The following is a 22,958-nucleotide window of genomic DNA, read 5'->3' on the forward strand; positions in this document are numbered from 1 at the left end:
GATAAAGTTATAAAGGCAAGAATGAAGTAGGTTTTTTTATTTAACTAACTTAGAAGGGGAAAAGTCAAGTAAAATACCTAATTTTTATTTGCTTTCTGGGGAGTGTAATTGACTTTTTTTTTTCTTTTTTTTTAAATACACTGGAACAAATTACAGGCTTCTATAAAATAACATATAATAAATTTATACTGATAAGAATGAAGTAACAATTTTATTATTATTTTAGCTGGTTTAGAAGAGGATAAGGAAAGTAAAATTACCTCATTTTTTATTTATCTGCTACGTAATTTTTTTAATCAATCAGTAATAAAACTTTATCTAGAATTTGGACTTTCTTACCTAGGTCAAATGGGACAAACGAAAATTCATATTCTAATTGGTACGGTTCTATTAGCTCGGATTCACGTGACATATTGTACAGCGCAGATGCTAAAGAAACTAGATGCGTTGAAACAGGTTTTTTCAACGGATATTCCCTATGCTGATGATTGCAAACAGTGATTTATCACTTTGTTTACAATATTTAAACTTTAGTTTTTTGGGGTTTAGAGGGAAAAAAGGTACCTAGGTTAGGTTACGTATTTAATATATGCTGTGCTTTACCTCCCACCCCTCTCCCCACCCCTAATGCGCAAATATATAGCCAAAATTAGTTTCTAAACTATTTTATTTTCATCCTATTTTGTTTTATTTCATTAGCATTAACAAAACTTGACTTCTCGCGTGGCTTCGAGCTAATAGAATACCTTCTAATTATATGCTGAAGCAAAAAATTCTGCAAATAACAAAATGGAATTATTTTATTCAAGTTTATAGAAAAACAATTATTTATTCATAAAGCTTGTTTACACTTACAACCACACTAAATTCTTATCAGGAATCAAATTTTCAAAGACGAACGCAAAATGAAACCCAAATAAAACGAAAATATAGAAATATACACCTAAGGGTAAAAGTTTAGATTTAGAGAGCGATCTTACTAAAATTAATTAACATATAACATTTTCCAAAAATAAGTTTTTCAAAGAAAAGTAAAGAACCCCATTAAACCAAAAACGAGCAAAAATAAAATCAAATAACCTACCAAGCGTGGAACTACCACAAATAAGCATTTATAAATAGATGAAACCCAAAACGAGCAGAAATTACAATAAATAACCGAGTCAAACTCAAGACGAGTAGAAATTAACATGAGTCGGGCTCAAAACCCCTATGTCTTCCCAAGGCCAGAACATAATTTGCACTTTACTGAAAAAAATATAAATGTCTTTACTTTTATAAGTTTAATAAATCAAATAATATTAACATTTTGATTACTAAATATCAGTACATGTATATTAAACTGACAATGCACATTCATTTGTATTTTTTTCAGTAAAGTATAATGTTTCATAGAACCCTGGGGGGGGGGGTTGTCATCCTCAAAGACCTAATTTTCAGAACTTTAAACTACGTTGAACAAAATGGCTATCTCAAAATTTTTATTAGATGTGTTTGGCGGAATGGTGGGCGTGAGCGCGGGGTTAGTTACCCTCCAATCACTTTCGACTATTAAAAAGGGCACTAGCCCATCAATTTCCAATTAAATGAGCCCCTTTTGAAGTTTTTACGACAACGCTATCCATAAAAACCAAACATGCCCCCAAGGCATAACTTACAACCTTTGCCCTGGGGGCTCTGGGGAGTTTGTCATCCTCAAACAAATAATTTCCAGAATATTCAGCTACATTGAACAAAATGGATATCTCTAAACTTTGATTGAATGTATTTGGGGAAATGGTGGCCGTGAGAGGGAGGTTAATTACTCTCCATTCCCGTTCGACTATTAAAAAGGGCACTAGCCCTTTCAATTTCCAATCAAATGAGCCCTTTTTGCAATTTATACAACAACTTTCTATATGAACTTTATATGCCCCAGGGCATAACTTACAGCCCTTGTACTGAGGGCTCTGAGGGGGTTATCATCCTAAGATACCTAATTTCCAAAACTTTCCACTACGTAGAACAAAATGGCTATCTAAAAATTTTGATTGGATGTGTTTGGTGAAATGGTGGGCGTGAGAGGGGGGTTAGTTGCCCTTCAATCAGTTTCTACTATTAAAAAGGGCACTAGCCCTTTCAATTTCCAATTGAATGAGCCCTTTTTTAAGTTTCTACAACATCGCTTTCTATAAAAACCTTATATGCCCAGGGCAAAACTTACAACCCTTGCCCTGAGGGCTGTGAGGGGGAGGGTTTGTCATCCTGAAAGACCTAATTTCCAAAACTTTCAACTACGTTGAATACAATGGCTATCTAAAAATTTTGATTGGATTTGTTTGGGGAAAAGGTTAGCGCCAGAGGAAAGCCCCCAGGTTAGCTCCCAGGGCATAACTTACAGCCCTTGTACTGAGAACTCTGAGGGGGTTATCATCCTAAAAGACTTAATTACCAAAACGTCCAACTACGTTGAACAAAATACATACAGAACTTTGATTGGATTTGTTTGGAGGTATGCTGTGCGTGAGAGGGGAGTTGGTTGCCCTCTAATCAATTCCGACCATAACAAAGAGCACTAGCCCTTCCATTTCTCATTCGAATGAGCCCTATTTGATGTTTCTAGGAAAACGATTTATTCAAAAACCTTATATGCCCAGGGCAAAACTTACAACCCTTGCCCTGAGGGCTGTGAGGGGGAGGGTTTGTCATCCTGAAACACCTAATTTCCAAAACTTTCAACTACGTTGAATACAATGGCTATCTAAAAATTTTGATTGGACGTGTTTGGGGAAAAGGTTAGCGTAAGAGGGGGTTAGTTGCCCTAAAATCACTTTCGACTATTGAAAAGGGCACTAACCCTTTGAATTTCCAATCGAATGAGCCTTTTTTGAAGTTTCTACGACAACGCCTTCTATAAAAACCTTACAGGCCCCATAACTTACAACACTTGCCCTGAGGGCTGTGGGGGAGTATCCTCCTCAAAAACATAATTTCTATTTGGAAATCAACTACGCTGAACAAAATGGCTATCTCAAAATTTTGATTGGATTTGTTTCGGGAAATGGTGGGCGCGGAAGGGGTGTTAGATGCCTTCCAATCACTTTAGACTATTAAAAACGGCACAAACCACTCCAATTTCCAAATGAACCCTTTTCGAAGATTCTACGACAACTTCTTCGATACTAAGTACCCTGGTCTAAAGGAAAATTAATAATAAATAATACATTTTGCCAACATCGTTCTTTAATGCCCCCAGGGCCTAACTTAAAACCCTTGCTCTGAGGGCTGTGGGGGGAGTGTCCTCCACAAAAACATAATTTCTACCTGGAAATCAACTACGCTGAACAAAATGGCTATCTTAAAATTTTGATTGGGTGTGTTTGGGGAAATGGTGGGCGAGGAAGGGGTGTTAGCTACCTTCCAAACACTTTCGACTATTAAAAGGGCACTAGCCATTCCAATTTCCAATCGAATGAGCCCTTTTCGAAGTTTCTACGACAACTCCTTCGATACGAAGTGCCCTGGTAGGGGAAAAAAATAATACATTGTGCCAACATCGTTCTTTACTTAGGCAGTGCGGCTGCCTATGATAGTGATACCCGAATATTTGGGTTTTCACCTCCGGACAACTTTCTTAACGGAAAGAGAGAGAGACATCATTTAGTTTAACATATTCCATTGAGTTATTTATTCATGTTATTATGTTAGTTCATTATGTTATTATGCATGTTGATTGCATTATTTTACTTATTGTTTAATAATTCTTTTTGAATAATTTACTAGTTGTTTAGTTCACTGTCTTAATTAAATGTTTTACCAGTTAATACATAGCTCTATATTTTCATTTTGTTTCGGAATAAGTTTTATTATTAAACTTTTCATTTATAAAAGGAAAGGCACGACGATTTCCGAAACGAATAAAAAGAAAACAACTAAAGAGGAAAGATTAAGAGGATTTGCTACTATAAAATAAAGAGATTTAATAAAAGTATCAGGCACTAGACGTCCATGAAAAATCAGAGATAGGTAAATGCGAATTTGGAACATCACATGAGCCAAGTACCTTTTTAGGCATAAATTTCCCCAATATTTTTGGGGACTTATATATTATACCAAACACAGTCGAGAAGTATGCTGAATGTAAAATCTCAGAAAACCGGTTGCATAGCCACAAAAACAAATGACGGGTGACAGAATGCATTGGAGTTGTATAATTGGGCTATATATTTGCATATTGGGGGGAGGAGGTTAGGTTACTTTACTTTTTTTGTATATATGTATTATACGAGAATTTGGATCGTGAAGATATAATAAAAAATAAATACTAACCTAACCTACTTGATTTTAATTCAACTACCCACAAAGTAGAGAGAATGTGGGGTTCCTTAAAGTGGAGGAATAAACGGTAACAAGGTACATCTCCCCCCACCCCATCATTTAAAATCATACTTAGCAGAGTACATGTGGCGGGCGGCAGTAAAGGCAGAAGGCAGAACTTATTTCAACGCGATTCTTAAGGGTATTTCTGCTTTCTGGGTACATAATTCTAAGTTGTAATTTTCATAATTTTGCTAATAAATTATTATATTTTCATCATTTTATGTTTTATTTCAATAGCATTAACTAAACTTCACTTCTCGAGTGTTTCTCGTAAAATACATAAGTGCCTTTTTCTTTTTCTTTCTTTTTCTAGCTCTTTTAACTAAAAACGAGGAAAAACTTGCAAAGGAATTTAAGTTTTCTGATGGATCAAAAGAGCTAAATTGAAAACTCAAACGAAAAAAATTGTTGCTTGTCCGCCCATATTGTTCAATTGGGGGGGGGGGATTGTGCGGCTGGGTGGGAGGCCACAACCACAACAATTTTTTTTTATGGGTGAAATTAGACTATGAAACTCAACAGTTCTTTCTTAGGCTATGCAAAAACGAGCAAGCTGTAGACTACTCCTGAAATTACGACAATTATTCCTAACTTCAATAATTTAACGTCAATCTATGTTAACAGCAAAAGCTGACCGCCAAATTTTGCCATAATCTGGACTGCATTGCTTTATTCATTTCTACGGACATGGGTCCGTTGTCCATGGATCCGTATCATGCTCGGTGCCAAGAAGGATCAAAAGACAATAGGTTATCAGTTAGCCCAGCAGCCTCTTTCATAGGCAGCACAATAGCGCTGCCTAGGTAAAGAACTAAGTAAAGAGAACAACTAAAGATTACCTGAATATTAATCCCTAGAAAATTCAAAACTTAGCCGGTCGCAGTTTCTCAATTCAAACACAAAGACGAGCGAAAGACTAAATGCCAAAAGCATGGGCATCGATTCAAATCCCGAAAAGGCGTCCAAAAATGACGTGTTTATATGAAAAAAGGTAAATTTCGTGACATCATAACTTTGAATAAACAAGTAACAAAAGTGAAGGAAAAAGCCCGCCTACGCTTTATGATACATTTGGATCCAAAATGAACAATACTTCAAGTGATAAATACAAATTGTCAATACAAAACATGGTTGCCAGGTGCATAACTCATTAAGAAACGCTTTAGGTGCCATTTGTTTTCCTTGTATTCCAGCCGCGTCAAATGGACCAACCAAGGAAGCATTCCGGGGATTTATTCACAAAATATCACCAAAATTCTTATTTCGTGTTTTTTCTTAGATTTGCTAAATAGTAATATCTGTTATGTCTTATTTGGCACACTCCCAAAAATCCCCTACGTGCGTGATAAGAAATTGGGAAACTTTTTTGTATGACTTGAATCGTAGTCAAGAAGTTGTCATAAAATTGCTTATAAAAGAGTCGAAGCCCCCCTACCCAGAACAAGAAATCTTTTGGTAAGCTCTCCACAATCGAAAGTTAAAATCCCTGATACGGTTCCGCATCTCGGAGTTAGAGTTGGCGGAAAGAAACCAGACCATTCTTGGATATCCATCAACCATCTTACTGTAAAAACAAAGTCGAGGAGCAGGTATTAGCTAACTGTAAAAGCACTCAGAGTCGTTATCTTTGAATCAGAGTCAAGACTGTAAATTAGTATACTTAGGAACCTTTGCTCCGGGACTATGGGGAGGGGGGTCTTGCCATCCCCAAAGGCAAAGTTGTTGGACCTTTCAACTATACTTAATCAAATGGCTATCCCAAAATTTTTATCGGATCCATTTGAGGAAAAAAGGGGCGTGGAAGGGGGGGGGGGCGATAGTTGACATTCAATCTTATTGGTCTTTTAAAAAGCGCACTAAAGATTTTGATTCCGTCCGAAGGAGTCCTCGCCCAATCTTCTAGGAACATTGGTTCTATACAATCACTCCAAGGGAAAAAAAAACACCAATTCGTGATCTTTCTTATGGCAAAAAATACGAAATTTCAGTCGTTCTCGTTATATTGCTGAGGTTTCTTATTGACAACCATAAACAGTGGCTTTCGATTTAGTTTTAAAGCATAATGGGCCAATTCCATAACTGTGGGGGATTAACATACCCAGTATCCTTAGAGACAAAGCTTCTGGACTGTTCTACTATGCTGAACAAAATGGCTGTCTCAAAATTTTATTTAGATGTAAATGGAAAATGAATGGGCTTGGAAGGAGGGCTATTTGCCCTCCAATTTCTTTTTACTCTTTAAAAGGGCACTAGAACTATTAATCTTAAATCAAATTAGCTCCTTTAAAAGTTTCAATGATGTTTCTAGCTATAGTAAAGAGCGGCGCTGCCTATGATATTGCTCATATGCCCTTTTGAAAACCTGCATACATGCAGTTTTATCGTTTAATTGAAACTTCCCCTATATTTTCCCTTAAAAGGCTTGAATGCTAAGCGATGGACATGGGCTAGATTTGGACCCCATTTGAAAATGACACAAAAATATTGTTGGTATGTGTGTAGCGAATGGTTACCGCTAGGGAAACAGTCTAAATCATTCACGGCTTTAGGCATCCGTCAATAAGTTCTAAGGCGAGAGAGGAATTTGGGACAATTTTTGGAGGCGCCCACCTGCCCAGAGTCTCAGGCAAGTGATCCAAAAATTTGAAAAATTTCTGAAAAGTTGAAATTTGCTCAGAATGCTGGACTGAGCTGGGGCATTGAATAGATACTATTTGGAAAGTGATTGGTGATGGTGGACATCCGCGAACAAGTGCTAAATTGAGAGAGAGATTTGGAACAATATTTGGGGGCACCCACCCGCCCAGAGTCTCGGGCTAGTGAGTGACCCAAAAATTGGAAAAATTAAAATTTGCTCAGAAAAATTAAAATTTGCTCAGAATGCGGGGATGAGCTTAGGCAATGAATAGGTACTATTTGGAAGATGAAGATGGCTTTAAACGATTGTTTGCCTGTTATTCCAAGCAAATTAATGGTCCTGTGTCAATGCTAAACTCTTGGTCAACCTTCCTAAGACCATAGGCGGGTGTGCCTTGTTTGCCTCTATTTCCAGGCAATATAATGGTCCTATGTCAATTTTAAATTCCTGGTCAACCTGGTTGAGACTCTAGGCAGGCGTGCCTTTCCAAAAACTAATACACGAGTCATTGTCCAATAAGAGAGCCATACTTACTCCGACCATTATACCCGTACCATTTAAAAATTTTTGCCTTTCAATTACTCGGACTATCTGTCTTGGCTTTTTTTCTACAATGAGCCATGTCTTGATGCCTACTGCAAAATATTTGATTTTCAGTTGAAAATCAATCAAGTATTTTGCAGTAGGCATCAAGACATGGCTAATTGTAGAAAAAGCCGAGACAGATAGTTCGAGTAATTGAGAGGCAAAAATGTTTAAACCCTTAATACCCTTAGCGTCATTAGTTGCAAAAACTTCAGTGGTAGTATTAATGATATATGTATTGTCGTTTGGTGATTTGAACATCATTCTCGTCAAGTCCAGGAAGTTTCAGCTTAATACAATTAGTCACTGCTATGCCATTGTTTATATATCCTTTTGACAACCTGTATATTTATATACTTTTGTGATGTTCATCTTAATGCTCATAGCCTTACAAGCACTTGCAATAGAGGTAATAGTTGAACTAGCAAAAGTAGTAGCAGTAGTAGTAAATGTAGCAGCGATAGTAGTAGTAGTAGCATGCACATATTGTCCTTTGGTCAATTGATCTTCCCCTTTAAGCATTTTCTGAAAGTTCGAGAGTTGGAGTCGGTTATATTAAAAAAAAAAAAAAAAAAAAAAAAAAGTGATTGATAAAATACAACTCTAGATAAATATTCTTTGGGGTTTCAGGCTATTTTTTTAAGTTGCCATATTTGAAATAACATTTTACCATTAAGAAATACGAATACCATTAAGAATTTTACCATTTTTCAAAATGCGTTTTTTCAATTTTCGGTTGCTATGGGCCATGGTTCGTTCTTTACTAGGTTCCAGCTATCGCTGCAACCATGATTGTGATAGTGTAACCTATTTTCGAAAAATCCAGCTTTGGCACCCAAAATTTAGGAGTGGAAGTTTAAAGGTAGCTTGAAGGAGTGAGAATAAAAAAAACTGCTATTTTAAGTGGTCCGCATAAATTTACCGAGTCCAGTACTGTTTGTGTGTCTGTTGATTTTGCATCTTCTGTTGTTTGCTGTTTTCTATTGTTTACTGTTTTGTTGTTGAGTTGTTTACATTTCTGTTGTTTTTACGTCTCTCGAAAAATTATTAAAATCTGAATAGTTCTTTTGGTAGACGATGGACGCAATACGCCAACATTTGTTATGCACTGTATTAAAACATTTAAAGAAAATGTATAAAGAGTACTAGGATCGAAAATAAAGAATACCAGAAACATTCACCGAGACAAGTTTCCATGAGAACGGAACATAATTTGCAACAAAAAAAACGGTCTCTTGAGCCAAAGCTTCCCATGCACGATATGGGCAAGCATCCAAGCAAACTTTTATCTCAATTTCCACAAAAAAGATGATGGTAAGTGTTTTCTTCTGAGAAGTAACTCTGATATACATTTGACACCATTAAGCCTGAATTACACTTAACTTCCATTACGACTTGACATTTTTTTTTTTTTTTTTCTGAATGAAAGTACCAAAAAAAGGCCTTTTTAAACGAAAATTTCCCCCCAAAGGCACTTTTTAAAATCTAAGAAGGTAATAAATTTTAGGAGGAACACAAGCCCCCTCTCCGTATTCTCCAACTGGCACCACTGGTTCCCGAGTTCTGCATTTTGCAAAAAAAAAAAAAATATAGCAATTTTGCGGATTAAGGGTATTTTTACCATGTTAAATAGCGACGAAGATCCCACTGCCTTTGCATCATAAACACAACCAATAGGTAGAACAATAGGTTTTTTTTTTTTTTAAAGACAGTGTAACTATCTTTCAAAAAATACTTCGAACATATATCAAAGGGCAAAAAAAAGCAAAAAATAATAAATAATATATATAAATATATATATATATATATATATATATATATATAGACCCCGGCGCCGCGCCGGCGGATCGACCGAACGCCGCCGACGAGAGGCCCTGTCGAACGCCACCGAAGTGTCGTAACGCCGCCGGCGCACCGCAGGCACGCCGCCGCCGGCAGAGGCGGCGTCGTAACGTTTTTTTTTGCAAAAAAAAAAAAATATAGCAATTTTGCGGATTAAGGGTATTTTTACCATGTTAAATAGCGACGAAGATCACGCTGCCTTTGCATCATAAACACAACCAATAGGTAGAACAATAGGTTTTTTTTTTTTTAAGACAGTGTAACTATCTTTCAAAAAATGTAACTATCTTTCTTCGAACATATATCAAAGGGCAAAAAAAAAGAAAAAAATATATAAAGATATATATATATATATATATATATATATATATATATATATATATATATATATATATATATATATATATATATATATATATATATATATATATATATATATATATATATAAGTATATATATATGTATATATATATATATATATATATATATATATATATATATATATAAATATATATATATATATATATATATATAAATATATATATATATATATATATATATATATATATATATATATATATATATATATATATATATATATATATATATATATATATATATATATATATATATATATATATATATATATATATATATATATATATATATATATATATATATATATATATATATATATATATAGACCCCGACACCGCACCGGTAGATCGACCGAACGCCACCAACGAGAGGCCTGATCAAACACCACTAAATTGTCGTAACGTCGCTGGCACGCCGCAAGCACACTACAGCCGGCAAAGGTGACGGCGGTCGGTCGACTTAAAATTAATTTTGCGGTAATTCTTTATTGCGTCAACCGTGAAGTCGGAGCTTTTCCTTCTCGTGTGGTTTAGTATTTTGATTTTCCTGACTAGAAATCAAGCAGGGCTTGCACTATCCCCGAATTTTCAGATATTTCTCCGAAAATCTATGCGTCACCCCGAAAAAAAAATTGGTTCCCCGAATCCCCGAAAATCACGCAGTCACGGTGCCACCCCTAGTGAATTATCACCAGTGACTTTCCCTGCCAAATATTACTTTGTATACCATAATTCTTCACTGCTCTCTTGTTCATTAATTTTCGTCTCTTTTGTTACTTTGCATAAAAACCAGACAGGTGCAATATGCTATTGCAAATATTAAAATATACACAGTTCTTCATATGTTGACAAAAAAAAAGTATCGTCTTTATGAAATGAGTTTAAATCATTTCGAATGCAGTTTCCCAATCGCTATTTCTTAAATCATTCGTAGTCAAGAATTTTATTTTCAGGTTGAATAGAATTATAGAACGCATTCACTACTATACAGCCTCAGCCTTATGTTGGATTTTGAAATTGACAGCCGACAGATTGTTTCTACGGCTGAATTGTAAGTTAGCAGATTTTTTTTTTTTTTGATGTTTTTATATAAGATTTTCTTAATGTTTAATACTCAATTATTGAACACCTGATAGAAAATACAATATTCTTTCTGGAACATTTTACCCCCCCCCCCCCCAAAAAAAAAACAGCCTTCGGGTGGGACAAAATTTAGCAATAGACTAAGCTATGTACAAGGTTGGGGAATTAAAGATTGAACCGGAAGGTAAACCAAAAATATGATTCATAAATAAATTGTAAATTATTACCTATAGGGGAGGGGGACACGGGGCTATCATTTTTAAATGATAATACCTCATTTTTTTATTGAAAGCAGGGATACCAAAAAGATAATTATTTTTTCATTTAAAATGGAGACAGAAAAAAATGATATCAAATTCCCTGAGAAACCATTGAAATATTTTGATAGACCCAGGGCCCCCCATTAGGAGTTGTTCATTGTCTTGGGTATTTTGCGATTTCTCATAGGCTACTGGCCTTATTTGGCTTTTGTGTGTGCTCCCTTTTAATTCGATTCTTTTGATCTTATGGAATGCCATGGAAAATCTATGACTCAGTTTGACAATTATTTGAGGTATATCTGAATAATTTTGACATTTTTGTTGTTGTCTTTGTGCCCCTTTACACTCATTCCCTCAATTTTTTTCAAGGAACACTAAGCTGTTTAACGTTCTTTTGCGTGTTTGTTTGAACCTAATAGTGACCTTGTTAATTATTCAGTAAATTATTTTTCTAATGAAAGCTGAAACGGTATGTTATCAAGGTGGTATCCAGAAGGGGGGGTAGGGAGGTATTATATTTAAATGATAATAGCTCGAAATTTTATTTATTGAAAGTAGGGATCCCAAAAAGTTCATTTTTTTTTAATTTAAAGCAGAGACGGCATCCTATCAAGGTGGTTTCCAGAGGGGGGGGGGGGTATTGAGCTATCATATATAAATGATAATACCTCGATTTTTTTTTAAAGCAGAGGTGCCGATAAGTTAATTATTTTATTTAAAGCAGAGACGGTATCCTATCCAGATGATATCCAGAATGGGGGCATAGGGAGTTATTATATTTAAGTGATAGTACCTTGATTTTTTTTTTATTGAAAGCAGGGATGCCAAAAAGTTGAAAAGTTGACGAAATTAACAAGATTTTCGTGAGTTATACTTGATACAGCAATTGCATGGTTTTATCGTCCAAAGGGAAAGGGACATATGTGTCCAATCCAGTTTTTTTTTCCTATTGATGAAACGGGTTTACTTTGAAAACATTCATTCTTATGTACCAGGTAGATTCACACTAAAACGAATTGGCGTGACGAAAGCGATATCGACATCCCCACCTAAAGTTGCGCTCGAGTAACAATGGCGCCCTTGGTCCAGTGCCCAAGTTACATTAACAAGCCAGGTCATAATAAAAGCTTGCAACTTGGGAGGTTCAAGGAGGAGTCTTTGACAGTCTTATGAGCTCAGGGTACTAGATATTGCAACGTTCTTACGTATCTACAGAGGTTTAAAAAATTCGATCAACCCACAAATGATTACCAAAAATATGCACAAATATAACATTTGGAATATCATAAAACTTTGTTCAAAGCTTTGAAGGATAGTAAAAAAGTATAAATACCCCTAACTATGCTTGAAAGCTATTCTAAAAAGACACTCTTTGGAGATTTCCATGGAAATGACCATAGCAGAAGCTTTGAGCCTGGGTGGGGATCAAAGAGGAGGACCACAAAATACTGTGGTCTAAGTATTTCGACCACAGGTGACTTATTGTTGCGACTTTCTTAAATTTGGTAATTTTTGTGAGCATTTGGAAATCAAAGCTTAAGCTCAATAACTGATACTAAGTGTCCTAACATTTTGCTTGGATTAAAAGTGACGAACTAGGAAGAAAATCTCAACATCTTCCTGGAGCTACTTCAGTCTGCATATTGTTCCATTTAATTACACTTAAAACGGATGAGCTTTTCATTTTTTACCGAAGAAAATAGCTGGCACTTCTTTTTTCTTCATAGCGAATGAACTATTAAGTGTTTTTTGTTTCATTGTAATTGAAGTGTTCTCATGTGAAGTGTTCATCATGTATTTTTCAATTTGATAAATTAACTCCTTTTAGATACAGTTTATAATTTGACTGATATTAGGTATTTATCAGTTTATAATTTGGAATGAATCCCCAAAAGAAAAAATGAATAATATCCAAAAGAGCAGCCAAAAGCGATAATAAGGCAGCAGTTCAGCCTTAGCCTGCATGACATATTTTCTATAAAGAAGCCAAAAAAAACTTTAAAATGAATTTTTTTAAATTTTAATTAAAAACCAGTTTTTAATAAAAGAAGGCTTATTAGGAGTCCAAAAGAGCAAAAAAAAAAAAAACATACAAAATCAAAGTCACCAATTTAAACTGTTTTAAATGTGACAAAACAGTTTAGGCAAAGGGTATTATGAAAAAATTAGGCTTCTAAGTTCAAAGTTATATTCAAAGTTTTTACCCAGATAAATGACTAATTTTGTGATACGGTATTTGAAGTTTTATATGCAGCAATGCTCGATGAAAAAAAACTACTAATTTTGATAATTATTTATGTTAAGAATACATAGCTAATAGATACTTCAACTATTATGCAAGGGTTCTGAAACGCCATATCCATTTCGTTTCTACCAGATCTATACTTCTCTTGATGAATAACGAAGAAGACCAGTTTCCAGCCAGCGACTTGTGAATTTTTGAACTCATGAATAGGCTCGAATCTGTTCGAAACATTAATGTTTGCGGTCGGCATTGATCGCACCGGCGGCACGCCGCCGACATTGTACCGGCGGCGCGCCGCCGGCGTCTTACCGGTGGCGCGGCGCGGCGTGCTGTTTTTTGCCCCGTCGCCGCCGGTCTTCCGTCATCGGCGCGGCGCCGGGGTTTATATATACATATATATATATATATATATATATATATATATATATATATATATATATATATATATATATATATATATATATATATATATATATATATATATATATATATATATATGATAATAAAAAATATAAGAATATATAACGGCCCTTGGACATGGTGACGAATATTTGACGTTTGAGTTACACTGTCTTAAAAAAAAAAAAAAAAAAAAAAAAAAAAAAAAAATTCAACACCTGCAAGAAAACATGCTCAGGAATCAAGCGAATAGCTAAGTGTTAACAATTGACTGCATTGAAACTGATTATTTCTTTGAGATTTCGGAATTCCTGAGATCTCGATTATAATTTTGTAGAAACAATAGAAGTTCAAAAGCCATGAATGTATAGAAGCTCATTTTTGGTAAGAAATGTTAATATCGTTTTTTTGCATCATGCCTACGATTTTAAAAGCTTTTTTGCGAGTTTTACCTGTAAATTAAATACGTACTTCGAACTGCGTTTTTTCATAAATGTGTGCGGGGACTAAGGGGTACACGGCGCTAAAAGAAAGAAAATGTGAATTTTCGCGGTATCAAACTTCTCCTTGGAGTTATCAACAATTTTTGAAAAAAGCAGGGGTGGATAAAAGGTAGAAGGGATCAAAGTTTCATCTGGGGGGGGGGGTTGTTGTACTGAGTTTGAACCAACCCCCTGGAATTTTTGTCCAGCTCCTAAACAGTAACTACAATACTTATAAACGAATGTTTCGTTCAATTTGTTCAAAGTAGTAGAAAGTTCTGGAAATTAGGTCTGTGAGGATGACAATCCCCCCCCCCAGCCCTCAGGGCAAGGTTGTAAGTTATCCCCGGGGGGCATATAAGGTTATTATTGAAAGCGTTGTCGTAGAAACTTCAAAAGGGCTCAATCGATTGGAAATTCAAAGGGCTACTGCACTTTTCAATAGTCGAAAGAGATTGGAGGGCAACTAACCCCCCTCTCATGCCCACCTTTTCCCTAAACACATATAATCAAACTTTTGAGATAACCATTTTGTTCAACGTGGTTGAAAATTCTGGAAATTAGGTCTTTCAGGATGAACCCCCCCTCCCCACAGCCCTCAGGGCAAGGGTTGTAAGTTATGCCCTGGGGGCATATAAGGTTTTTATAGAAAGCTTTATCGTAGAAACTCCAAAAAGGGCTCATTCGATTGGAAATTTAAATGGTTAGTGTCTTTTAACATTCGAAAGTGATTGGAAGGTTAGTAGCAACCCTTCCACGCCCACCATTTTCCCAAACACATCCAGTCCAAATTTTTGGTTAGTCCTTGTGTTCAACATAGTTGAAAGTTCTGGAAAGTAGATCTTTGAGGATGACACTCCCCCCCCCCCAAGGATCTTCAGGGCAAGGGTTATAAGTTATGCCCTTGGGGCATATATGGTTCTTATGGAAGGAATGCTCGTATAAACTTCAGAGAGGGCTCATTTTATTGGAAATTTAAAGTTCTAGTTCACTTTTTCAGCGTCAAAAGATATTGGAGGGTAACTAGCCCCTCCCCACGCCAATTTTTCCCAAATGCATCCGATAAAAATTTCGAGATAGCTATTTTGTTAAAAAATAGTTCAAATATCATATAACAAAAACTCCGGTGTCGACGCCACGGCCGAGGGCCCGGGGGCAGGCATTGTAAGTTATACCCTGGGGGCATATATGGTTCTTATGGAAGGGATGCTCGTACAAACTTCAAACAGGGCTCATTGGAAATTGGAAGTTCTAGTTCACTTTTTAAGAGCCAAAAGAGATTGGAGGGCACCTAGTCCCCCCCTCCACGTCTTTTTTCCTGAGACCCATCTGATAAGAGCTTTGAGACAGCCATTTTTATTAAAATAGTTCAAAGACCATATGACGAAAACTCCAGTGTCAACACAGTCCCCCAGGGCCCCGAGGCAGGCATTGCAAGCTATGCCCTGGGGGAATATATGGTTCTTATGGAAGGGATGCTCGTAAAAACTTCAAAGAGGGTTCATTTGATTGGAAATCGAAAATTCTAGTTCAGTTTTGAAAGTCTAAAGAGATTGGAGGGCAACTAACCCCCCCCCACCCCTTTTTCCCGAATGCATCCAATAAAAATTTTGAGAGAGCCATTACGTTAAAAATTGTTCAAAAGTCAGAAAACAGAAACTCAGGTGTCGACAAAACCCCCCAGGGTCCGCGGGCAGACGTTGTAAGTTATGCCCTGGGGCAGAAATAGTTCTTATGAAAAGAATACTCGTTCAAACTTCAGAGAGGGCTCATTTGATTGGAAATTGAAAGTTCGAGTTCACTTTTTAAGATTCAAAAGAGATCCGAGGGCAACTAGCCCCCCCCCATGCCTTCTTTTCCCAAACCTATGTGATGAAAATTTTGAGATAGATATTTTGTTTAAAAAGAAGAGTTCAAAGGTCGGATACGAAAAACTCCGGTGTCAATACAAGCCCCCAGGGCCCGGAAGAAGGCATTCTAAGTTATGCCCTAAGGGCATGCATGGTTCTTACGAAAGGGATACTCGTATAAACTTCGTAGAGGGCTCATTTGATTGGAAATTGAAAGTTAAAGAAAGAAAAACGAGCAAAAATGGGGTTTTTAAAGGCCAAATGAAAATACTGAAAAAACACAACAAAGCGAATATTTCGAGGGGAAAAACGCCTCTCTTCTTCAGCGCGAAACGAAAAAATACATAGCACTTGCTTCGTGCACAGCGCGAAACGTGTGCCGAAGAACAAACCAACAAATAAAACGCGGAAAGTCAATTTGAATGTGAAAAAAAAATAAAAGATGAATAAAAATCAATAAAAGCCAAAAAATTTTAAGAATTAAAACCAAATACCTAACAACAATAAAAGTGAGTCATTCACCAATATCCGTGATTTGCAAAGAAAAATTGAACCGCCATCGACGGATACTAGCGAATAACTCACTTTTAAGTCACTTTTAAGAGTCAAAAGATTTAAGCCCAACTAGCCCCACCCATGCCCTTTTTTCCCCAAACACATCCGCTACAAATTTTGAGATAGCCAGTTTTTTTTTGTTTTTTTTTAATCGTTCAAAAATTATATAACAAAAACTCCGGTGTCAACACAACCCCCAGGTCCCAGGGGGTAGGCGTTGTAAGTGTTGTCCTGGGAGCTTGTATGGTTCTCATGAAAGGGATGCTCGTATAAACTTGAGAGTGGGCTCATTTGATTGAAAATTGAAAGTTCTAGTTCACTTTTTAAGAGTTAAAAGATATCCGAGGGCAACTAGCCCCGCCCCCACACTCTTTTTCCCCCAAGCCTATCCGATAAATATTTAAAATAGTCATTTCATTAAAAATAATTCAAAGGTCAGATAAGAAAAACTCCTGCGTCGACGCAACCCCCCATGGCCCGAACGCAGGCGTTGTAAGTAATGCTCGGGGGACATATATCGTTTTTATGGAAGGGATGCTTGTATAAACTTCGTACAAGGTTCATTTGATTGGAAATTGAAAGTTCTCATTCACTTTTTAAGAGTCAAAAGAGATTGGAGCCCCCCCCCTCCACGCCCTAACTGCATCAGATAAAAATTTTGAGGTAGATATTTTGTTAAAAATAGTTCAAAGTTCAGATAACAAAAACTTCGGTGTCGACACAGCCCCCCAGGGCCCGAGGGTAGGCGTTGTAAGTTATGTCCTGGGGGCATATATGGTTGTTATGGAAGGGATGCTAGTATAAACTTTATAAAGGGTTCATTTGATTGGAAATTGGAATTTGTACTTCACTTTTTAAGAGTAAAAAGTGATCGGAGGGCATGCTAGCCTCCCCCCACACTCCATTTATTTTTTTTCCCAGACGCACTTCATATAGAAGGGGTCGTCGTATAAACTTCAAAGAGGACTCATTTCAAAGGGGGAAAACTTTTTTCACTTTGATATTGTAACTTTGATACCAGTTTTGAAAATTTTATTAAGATTTGATTTTTTTTTAATTTTGATTTTGAAATAAGGAATTTTAAAAACTTGAAACTTTTCGCAATCATAAACAAACAAAAATTAATTAAAAAAACTCCGAAAAATATGTTTTTCAAAGAAAATTAACGGCCATTTTAAAATTAAGCTCAGCAGATAAAAATACCTGTTAAAATTCAAACTCAAAACGACCAGAAATTACTATTAAAGAAAAAAGAAACCCAAACGAACAGAAATTATATAAACAATCACAGGAAAAAACATAGAACAAGTAACAATATAAATGAATAAATATATCTTAAAGCGAGTAATGCTTCAATTGAATATGCAAATCAAGCCTAAAACGAAAAAAAAAATTTGCTATTGAAGTATAAATGAAATTTAAAACGCACAGAAATTAAATAAACAATCAATGCAAACAAACATACAATAGATATTAATGTAAATGAATAAATAAATCTTAAAACGAGTGAAACTTAAATTGAATATGCAAATCAAGCTTGAAATGAACAAAATCACTACAAACAAGAGTTTGGGTATTGCCTCCTCTCACTGTAAAAGTCTAAAACCTACTGCGTCATTGGCGCTTTACTGAAAACTATACGTTTCTTGAACAGTCTTGGAAAATATAAAGAACATCAAATTGAATATTTGATATATAGTGATATTAATTGTTGAAAGATCCATCAGTTAAATAACTTATTTCATTCTAGGTTTATTTTTATTTTCAATGCTGAAAGAACTGGAAATGAAACTATTTGTAATATAATTCATTTTCAGTGAAGCGCCAGTAACGCAGTAGGCTTTTGGTTTTTATTTACAGTTCAGGAAGGGGGCAGTATTCAAATTCTTAGTTGTAGTGAAACTATGTTCGTCTTGAACAACTTTAGAAAGAACTAATAAATTAAATTGAGTATTTGATGTATAATTATATTAATCGTTGAAAGCTCATCAGTTCATAATTTTACTATAAATTTAATGTTTATTTTCAATATTAAGTACAAAAGAAAATATTTGTAATAAAATTGGTTTTATTACTATTTGATATTTTATAATTTTAAGGTTTTATTAGAATTTTACTACAATTGAGGGTTAATTTGAGGTTTTATTACAATTTGATATTTGATTTTTTATAAAATTTGATGTTGTTTATACTTTCCAAGACTGTTCAGGACGCATATAGTTTTCAGTGAAGCGCAGATGACTCAGTAGGGTTTAGACTTTTACAGTGAGAGAAGGAGGCAAAACCGAAACTCTTGTTTATAGTGATTTTAGTTCGTTTCAAGCTGGAATTGCATATTCAATTGAAATTTAACTCGTCTTAAGATTTATTTATTCATTTACATTAAGATCCATTATATGTTTGTTTGTATTAATTGTTTATTTAATTTCTGTTCGTTTTAAGTTTCATTAATACGTCATTAGAAAAACATTTTTTTTCATTTAAATCTTGATTTTGATATTCAATCTAAGCATTAATCGCTTTAAGATCTATTTATTCATTTATATTATTACTTGTTGTATGTTTTTTCCTATTATTTAATTTCTGTTCGTTTTTGGTTTCATTTTTTCTTTAATGGTAATTTCTGGTCGTTTTGAGTTTGAATTTTAACAGATATTTGTATCTGCTGAGCTTAAATTTAAAATGGCCTTTACTTTTCTTTGAAAAACTTATTTTTCAAAACTTTTTTTTAATTAATCGTTAAAAAAGCATTACTGCGTGGAAGGGATGCTAGTATAAACTTCACAGAGGGCTTATTTGATTGGAAATTGAAAGTAAATTAAAAAAGCATTACTGCGTGCCTACGAAGGCGGAACGATGGGGATGTAGCCAGTTCTTATTATGTCCAAAAAAAGTTCAATGGAGAAGATACTGTTTGCACTGTATACATTTATCACAGTTTATATAATTATCCAGTAAGTTTACCGCAGATGATTTCTGGCTCTTCATTCTCGGTGCGAACAAAAAGCTCCTCCCACTTATTTGTGCACTTATTGTCCACTTATTGGTGAGCCGGCCAAGTGGTTTTGTCAGTACTTGTTCCGTAGGTGATTATTCTTTGTCTACCCGTGAAAAGATCTAATGCCGCTTATGTGTATACGTTCTCTGGAGCACTCGCACCTCGGTCCGGGTTTTTATAATGGGTGAGATAGGGAAAGATCATACTGCTAATTATATAAACTGTGATATTTATACTGTGGTTTAAATTCACTGGAGACAGTGAATAAACTGGAGACTTGTAAGTGACTTTAAAAAGGCGCTAGCAACAATAATTCCTATTCAAATGAGCCCTCTTTTGAGTATCTACGACCTTCGATTCAATACGATAACCTCTTGAAGAGAAGGCACAAGTGTTATACTACCTTAGCTAAAATGTAATTTTCCTCGGTTTTCAATATGGAAAACTGTAAACCTCTAACAAAGACTTTCAGGTCATGTTAAATGATTTAGCTATCTCGGAACTTGTATTTTTCCGTATTTTGGTCCTATATGGACCAAAAATAATGTTTTGAAAAACAAAATGGCAGAATACGCCACTTTGCTGAGGCGTAATTTATTTTGTTGAAAGGGAAATTAGGCATTTTCATTGGGTTCAAATGCTTCGATGCCATTAACCCTGGTAAAAAAAAAGAAGGGACATCAGGGTTAAAAAATACAAAAACGTGATTTTCTTTGTTACTCCAGGCGGGAATAGTAAATCTCCATTCCAGGGTTTTAACAACGGGAGTTTCAATGGTGCACTTTTTATTTGATTTCGTTTTTGATGAGTTTACATGTTACATATAAAATATTTGTCAAATCACAGTTTCTTTAAAACAGATTTTTTTTCTATTATTATTATTCTTATTATTATTTCAGCTACTATGAGCCCTGTTTCATTCTTTACGAGGCTGCAACTACTGCTGCACATATGAAAAGATATTCGCGATGTATTATTTCTTCTTTGGATTGCAGTGGCCGTTGAGTCCTGTTTCCTCCTAATTTTCTTTCTTTTTTTTTTTAAACTTTGTCATGGTGATCATAACAAATTTTATTTTTTCCAACTTTAGCTCCAAAAGATATTTTTAACAAAGCAGCAAAGAAAAAGATCGAAATTACTTCCGTGTAAAAACTTCTGCTTAATTTTATTAAGCTGGAACTTTTTTTTCTTTTTTTTTCAAAAAAGATTGGTTCTTTTGTATGAAATTTCAAGCCAGTAAAAAAAAAGAGAATCATTTTGAGTCGCAACATTTTTTTCAAGTACGCTCTCAGTTTCGCTACGATAGCAGTCTCTACAAAAGAATACTTTGAAAATTAAACTCACTAAATGTACGATGCTCTAAAACACCACTTCCATTTTTTTCTTTAGGAGGTCTGAAAAAACCGTCAATAGAGTCCCTTTCATTACAATTAAAATCATCATCATCACTTGAAGAAGAATTTAAACCGTCAAAAATATCCATTTCACCAACTGCAGAAACTAATCTATTAAGACTCAAATCAAATTTGTAATGTTATCAAAACTCAATAAAATGATAAGAAAAGTTTGTGTCCGAGATAAGGCTCAAAATACAAAAGTAAGTAAAGCAGTTAGATACATAAATAACATGAACTGAAATAAAATATAATCAAAAACTAGACGATTTTGTACAATTACCTTGTGCTAAAAATTGCGCTTTTTCTATTGGTTTATTTTTTGGACGTCAATCGTCACATTTGTTTTAGCGAATCATATTAACCCTTAAGCGTGTGTTAGAAAAAAAGTCGAATAACTCCACCTTTTTTGCCCATTGTTATCCCTACCTTTTGCAGCTAAATGAAACTTTGATCCAGTAAATATTACATAAAACCTGAATAATTCATTTGAATTAAATTTTAAGCAAGTAAAATGATAAAAGTTTCGGAGTCAAAATATTCTTTTTTACGGTACTTGTGCATTATTCGGTACACACTCGAGAAATGAAGTTTGGTTAATCATAATGAAATAGACCGAAATATGATGGAAATACAACAATTTAGTAAAAAAATTAAGAAAACTACAACAAAGAATTATGGTGGGGGGCCGCACTGAACACATTATATTAAATACCTAACCTAACCCAATCAAAATACCATCTCTAGATATTAAATATCTAACAAAAATATACCTACAACGTAAATTTCAACTGAGCCTAAGCTAATTTTCTTCGTATAGTGCCGGCCAGAAACGGCCAGAAACCTTATTGCCGGCCAGAAATGGCCAGTGCCGGCCAGAAACCTTATTGCCGGCCAGAAACGGCCAGTGCCGGCCGGAAACGTTTGATTAGTTTTTTTTATAGAAGTTTTAAAGTCTTAAAAGTCATAAAGTGTTTTATTGTTTAAAAAAAATAAGAGTTGTGAGAAAGTCAAACTATAGCGTAAAGAGCGAGGCGTTGAGGAGGAGACAGCCCCTTTCATATACGGAATAATTTCTGTTCGTTTTAAGTTTTAACGTCGTTCCTTACTTTCAGTTAAAAAAAACTTGTTTTTTTATTTAATTTTTGAACGTTTTTGAAATAATGCAGGTTTTGATTTTGGCTCACCGTACATGAATAATTAAAACAAAATCTGTATATTAATTTTATTTGGTTAAATGGCTTTCTCGAAACTTGTTTAATTTTATTTACGAACGTTTTTATTAGTAATAAATATACGTAACTTTACAAATTAACTTACGTAACGCCCATCTGTGTTCATATGTTTTTAATGCCTAAATTAGGGGGCTTGCCCATAATCAGTGCTTCGTTCTTTAAGCTAAAGCTTGAATTTTGTCCCAATTCTATAAAAATGACCTCTTAATGATAAAGGCCGTTATTTAGAAAAAATATATCTTATGAAAGTACTAAAAAATATTTGGATTAAATAGCGAGGTATTCACGAGGGGGTGAACCCAATAACACACGTAATATTTTCTGTTCGTTTTAAGTTTTGATGTTACTCCTTATTTTCAGTTGGAAAACTTTTTTTTATATTTAGTTTCTTATCTTTTTTTTAAATAATGCTGGGAAATCCGGCGCCCCCTTCATAGCAATGTCCCTTCCCCCATGAAAACTTCCTTCAAGGAAAGATCTTCCCACATAACCCAAGACCCCCCCATCCCCCTACTACTAGAAAAAAAAATCCCCCTGAAAACGTCTGTATACTTCCTCATAACCAATACTATAAGTTAACATTGGGTAAAGTTCATAACTTTTCGTACCCCCGGGTACTTCGGGGATTAAGTCATCCTAAAGGACATAGTTATCAT

General features: G+C 34.9%; 1 protein-coding gene across 6 annotated transcripts in view; it reads right to left on the reverse strand.

The window, feature by feature from the left end:
- Positions 1-22,958, reverse strand: part of Esyt2 (extended synaptotagmin-like protein 2) — a 234,103-nt gene that overhangs the window by 173,435 nt on the left and 37,710 nt on the right. Inside the window, exon 1 of one of the 6 annotated variants that reach the window (XM_089104778.1) lies at positions 21,018-21,156. The exons of 4 other annotated variants lie outside the window; for them this stretch is intronic. In XM_089104778.1, coding sequence (XP_088960904.1) covers positions 21,018-21,156 — 139 coding nt within the window. Of the gene's footprint in view, positions 1-5,198; positions 5,329-21,017; positions 21,157-22,958 lie in introns of those variants that run through there. One more of the 6 variants, XM_089104782.1, reaches the window with a different exon arrangement.

The sequence above is a fragment of the Artemia sp. Qi Xiang Cuo genome, chromosome 19 (genome assembly GCF_049724085.1).
Source record: "Artemia sp. Qi Xiang Cuo chromosome 19, ASM4972408v1, whole genome shotgun sequence".
Classification (NCBI taxonomy): Eukaryota; Metazoa; Arthropoda; class Branchiopoda; order Anostraca; family Artemiidae; genus Artemia; species Artemia sp. Qi Xiang Cuo.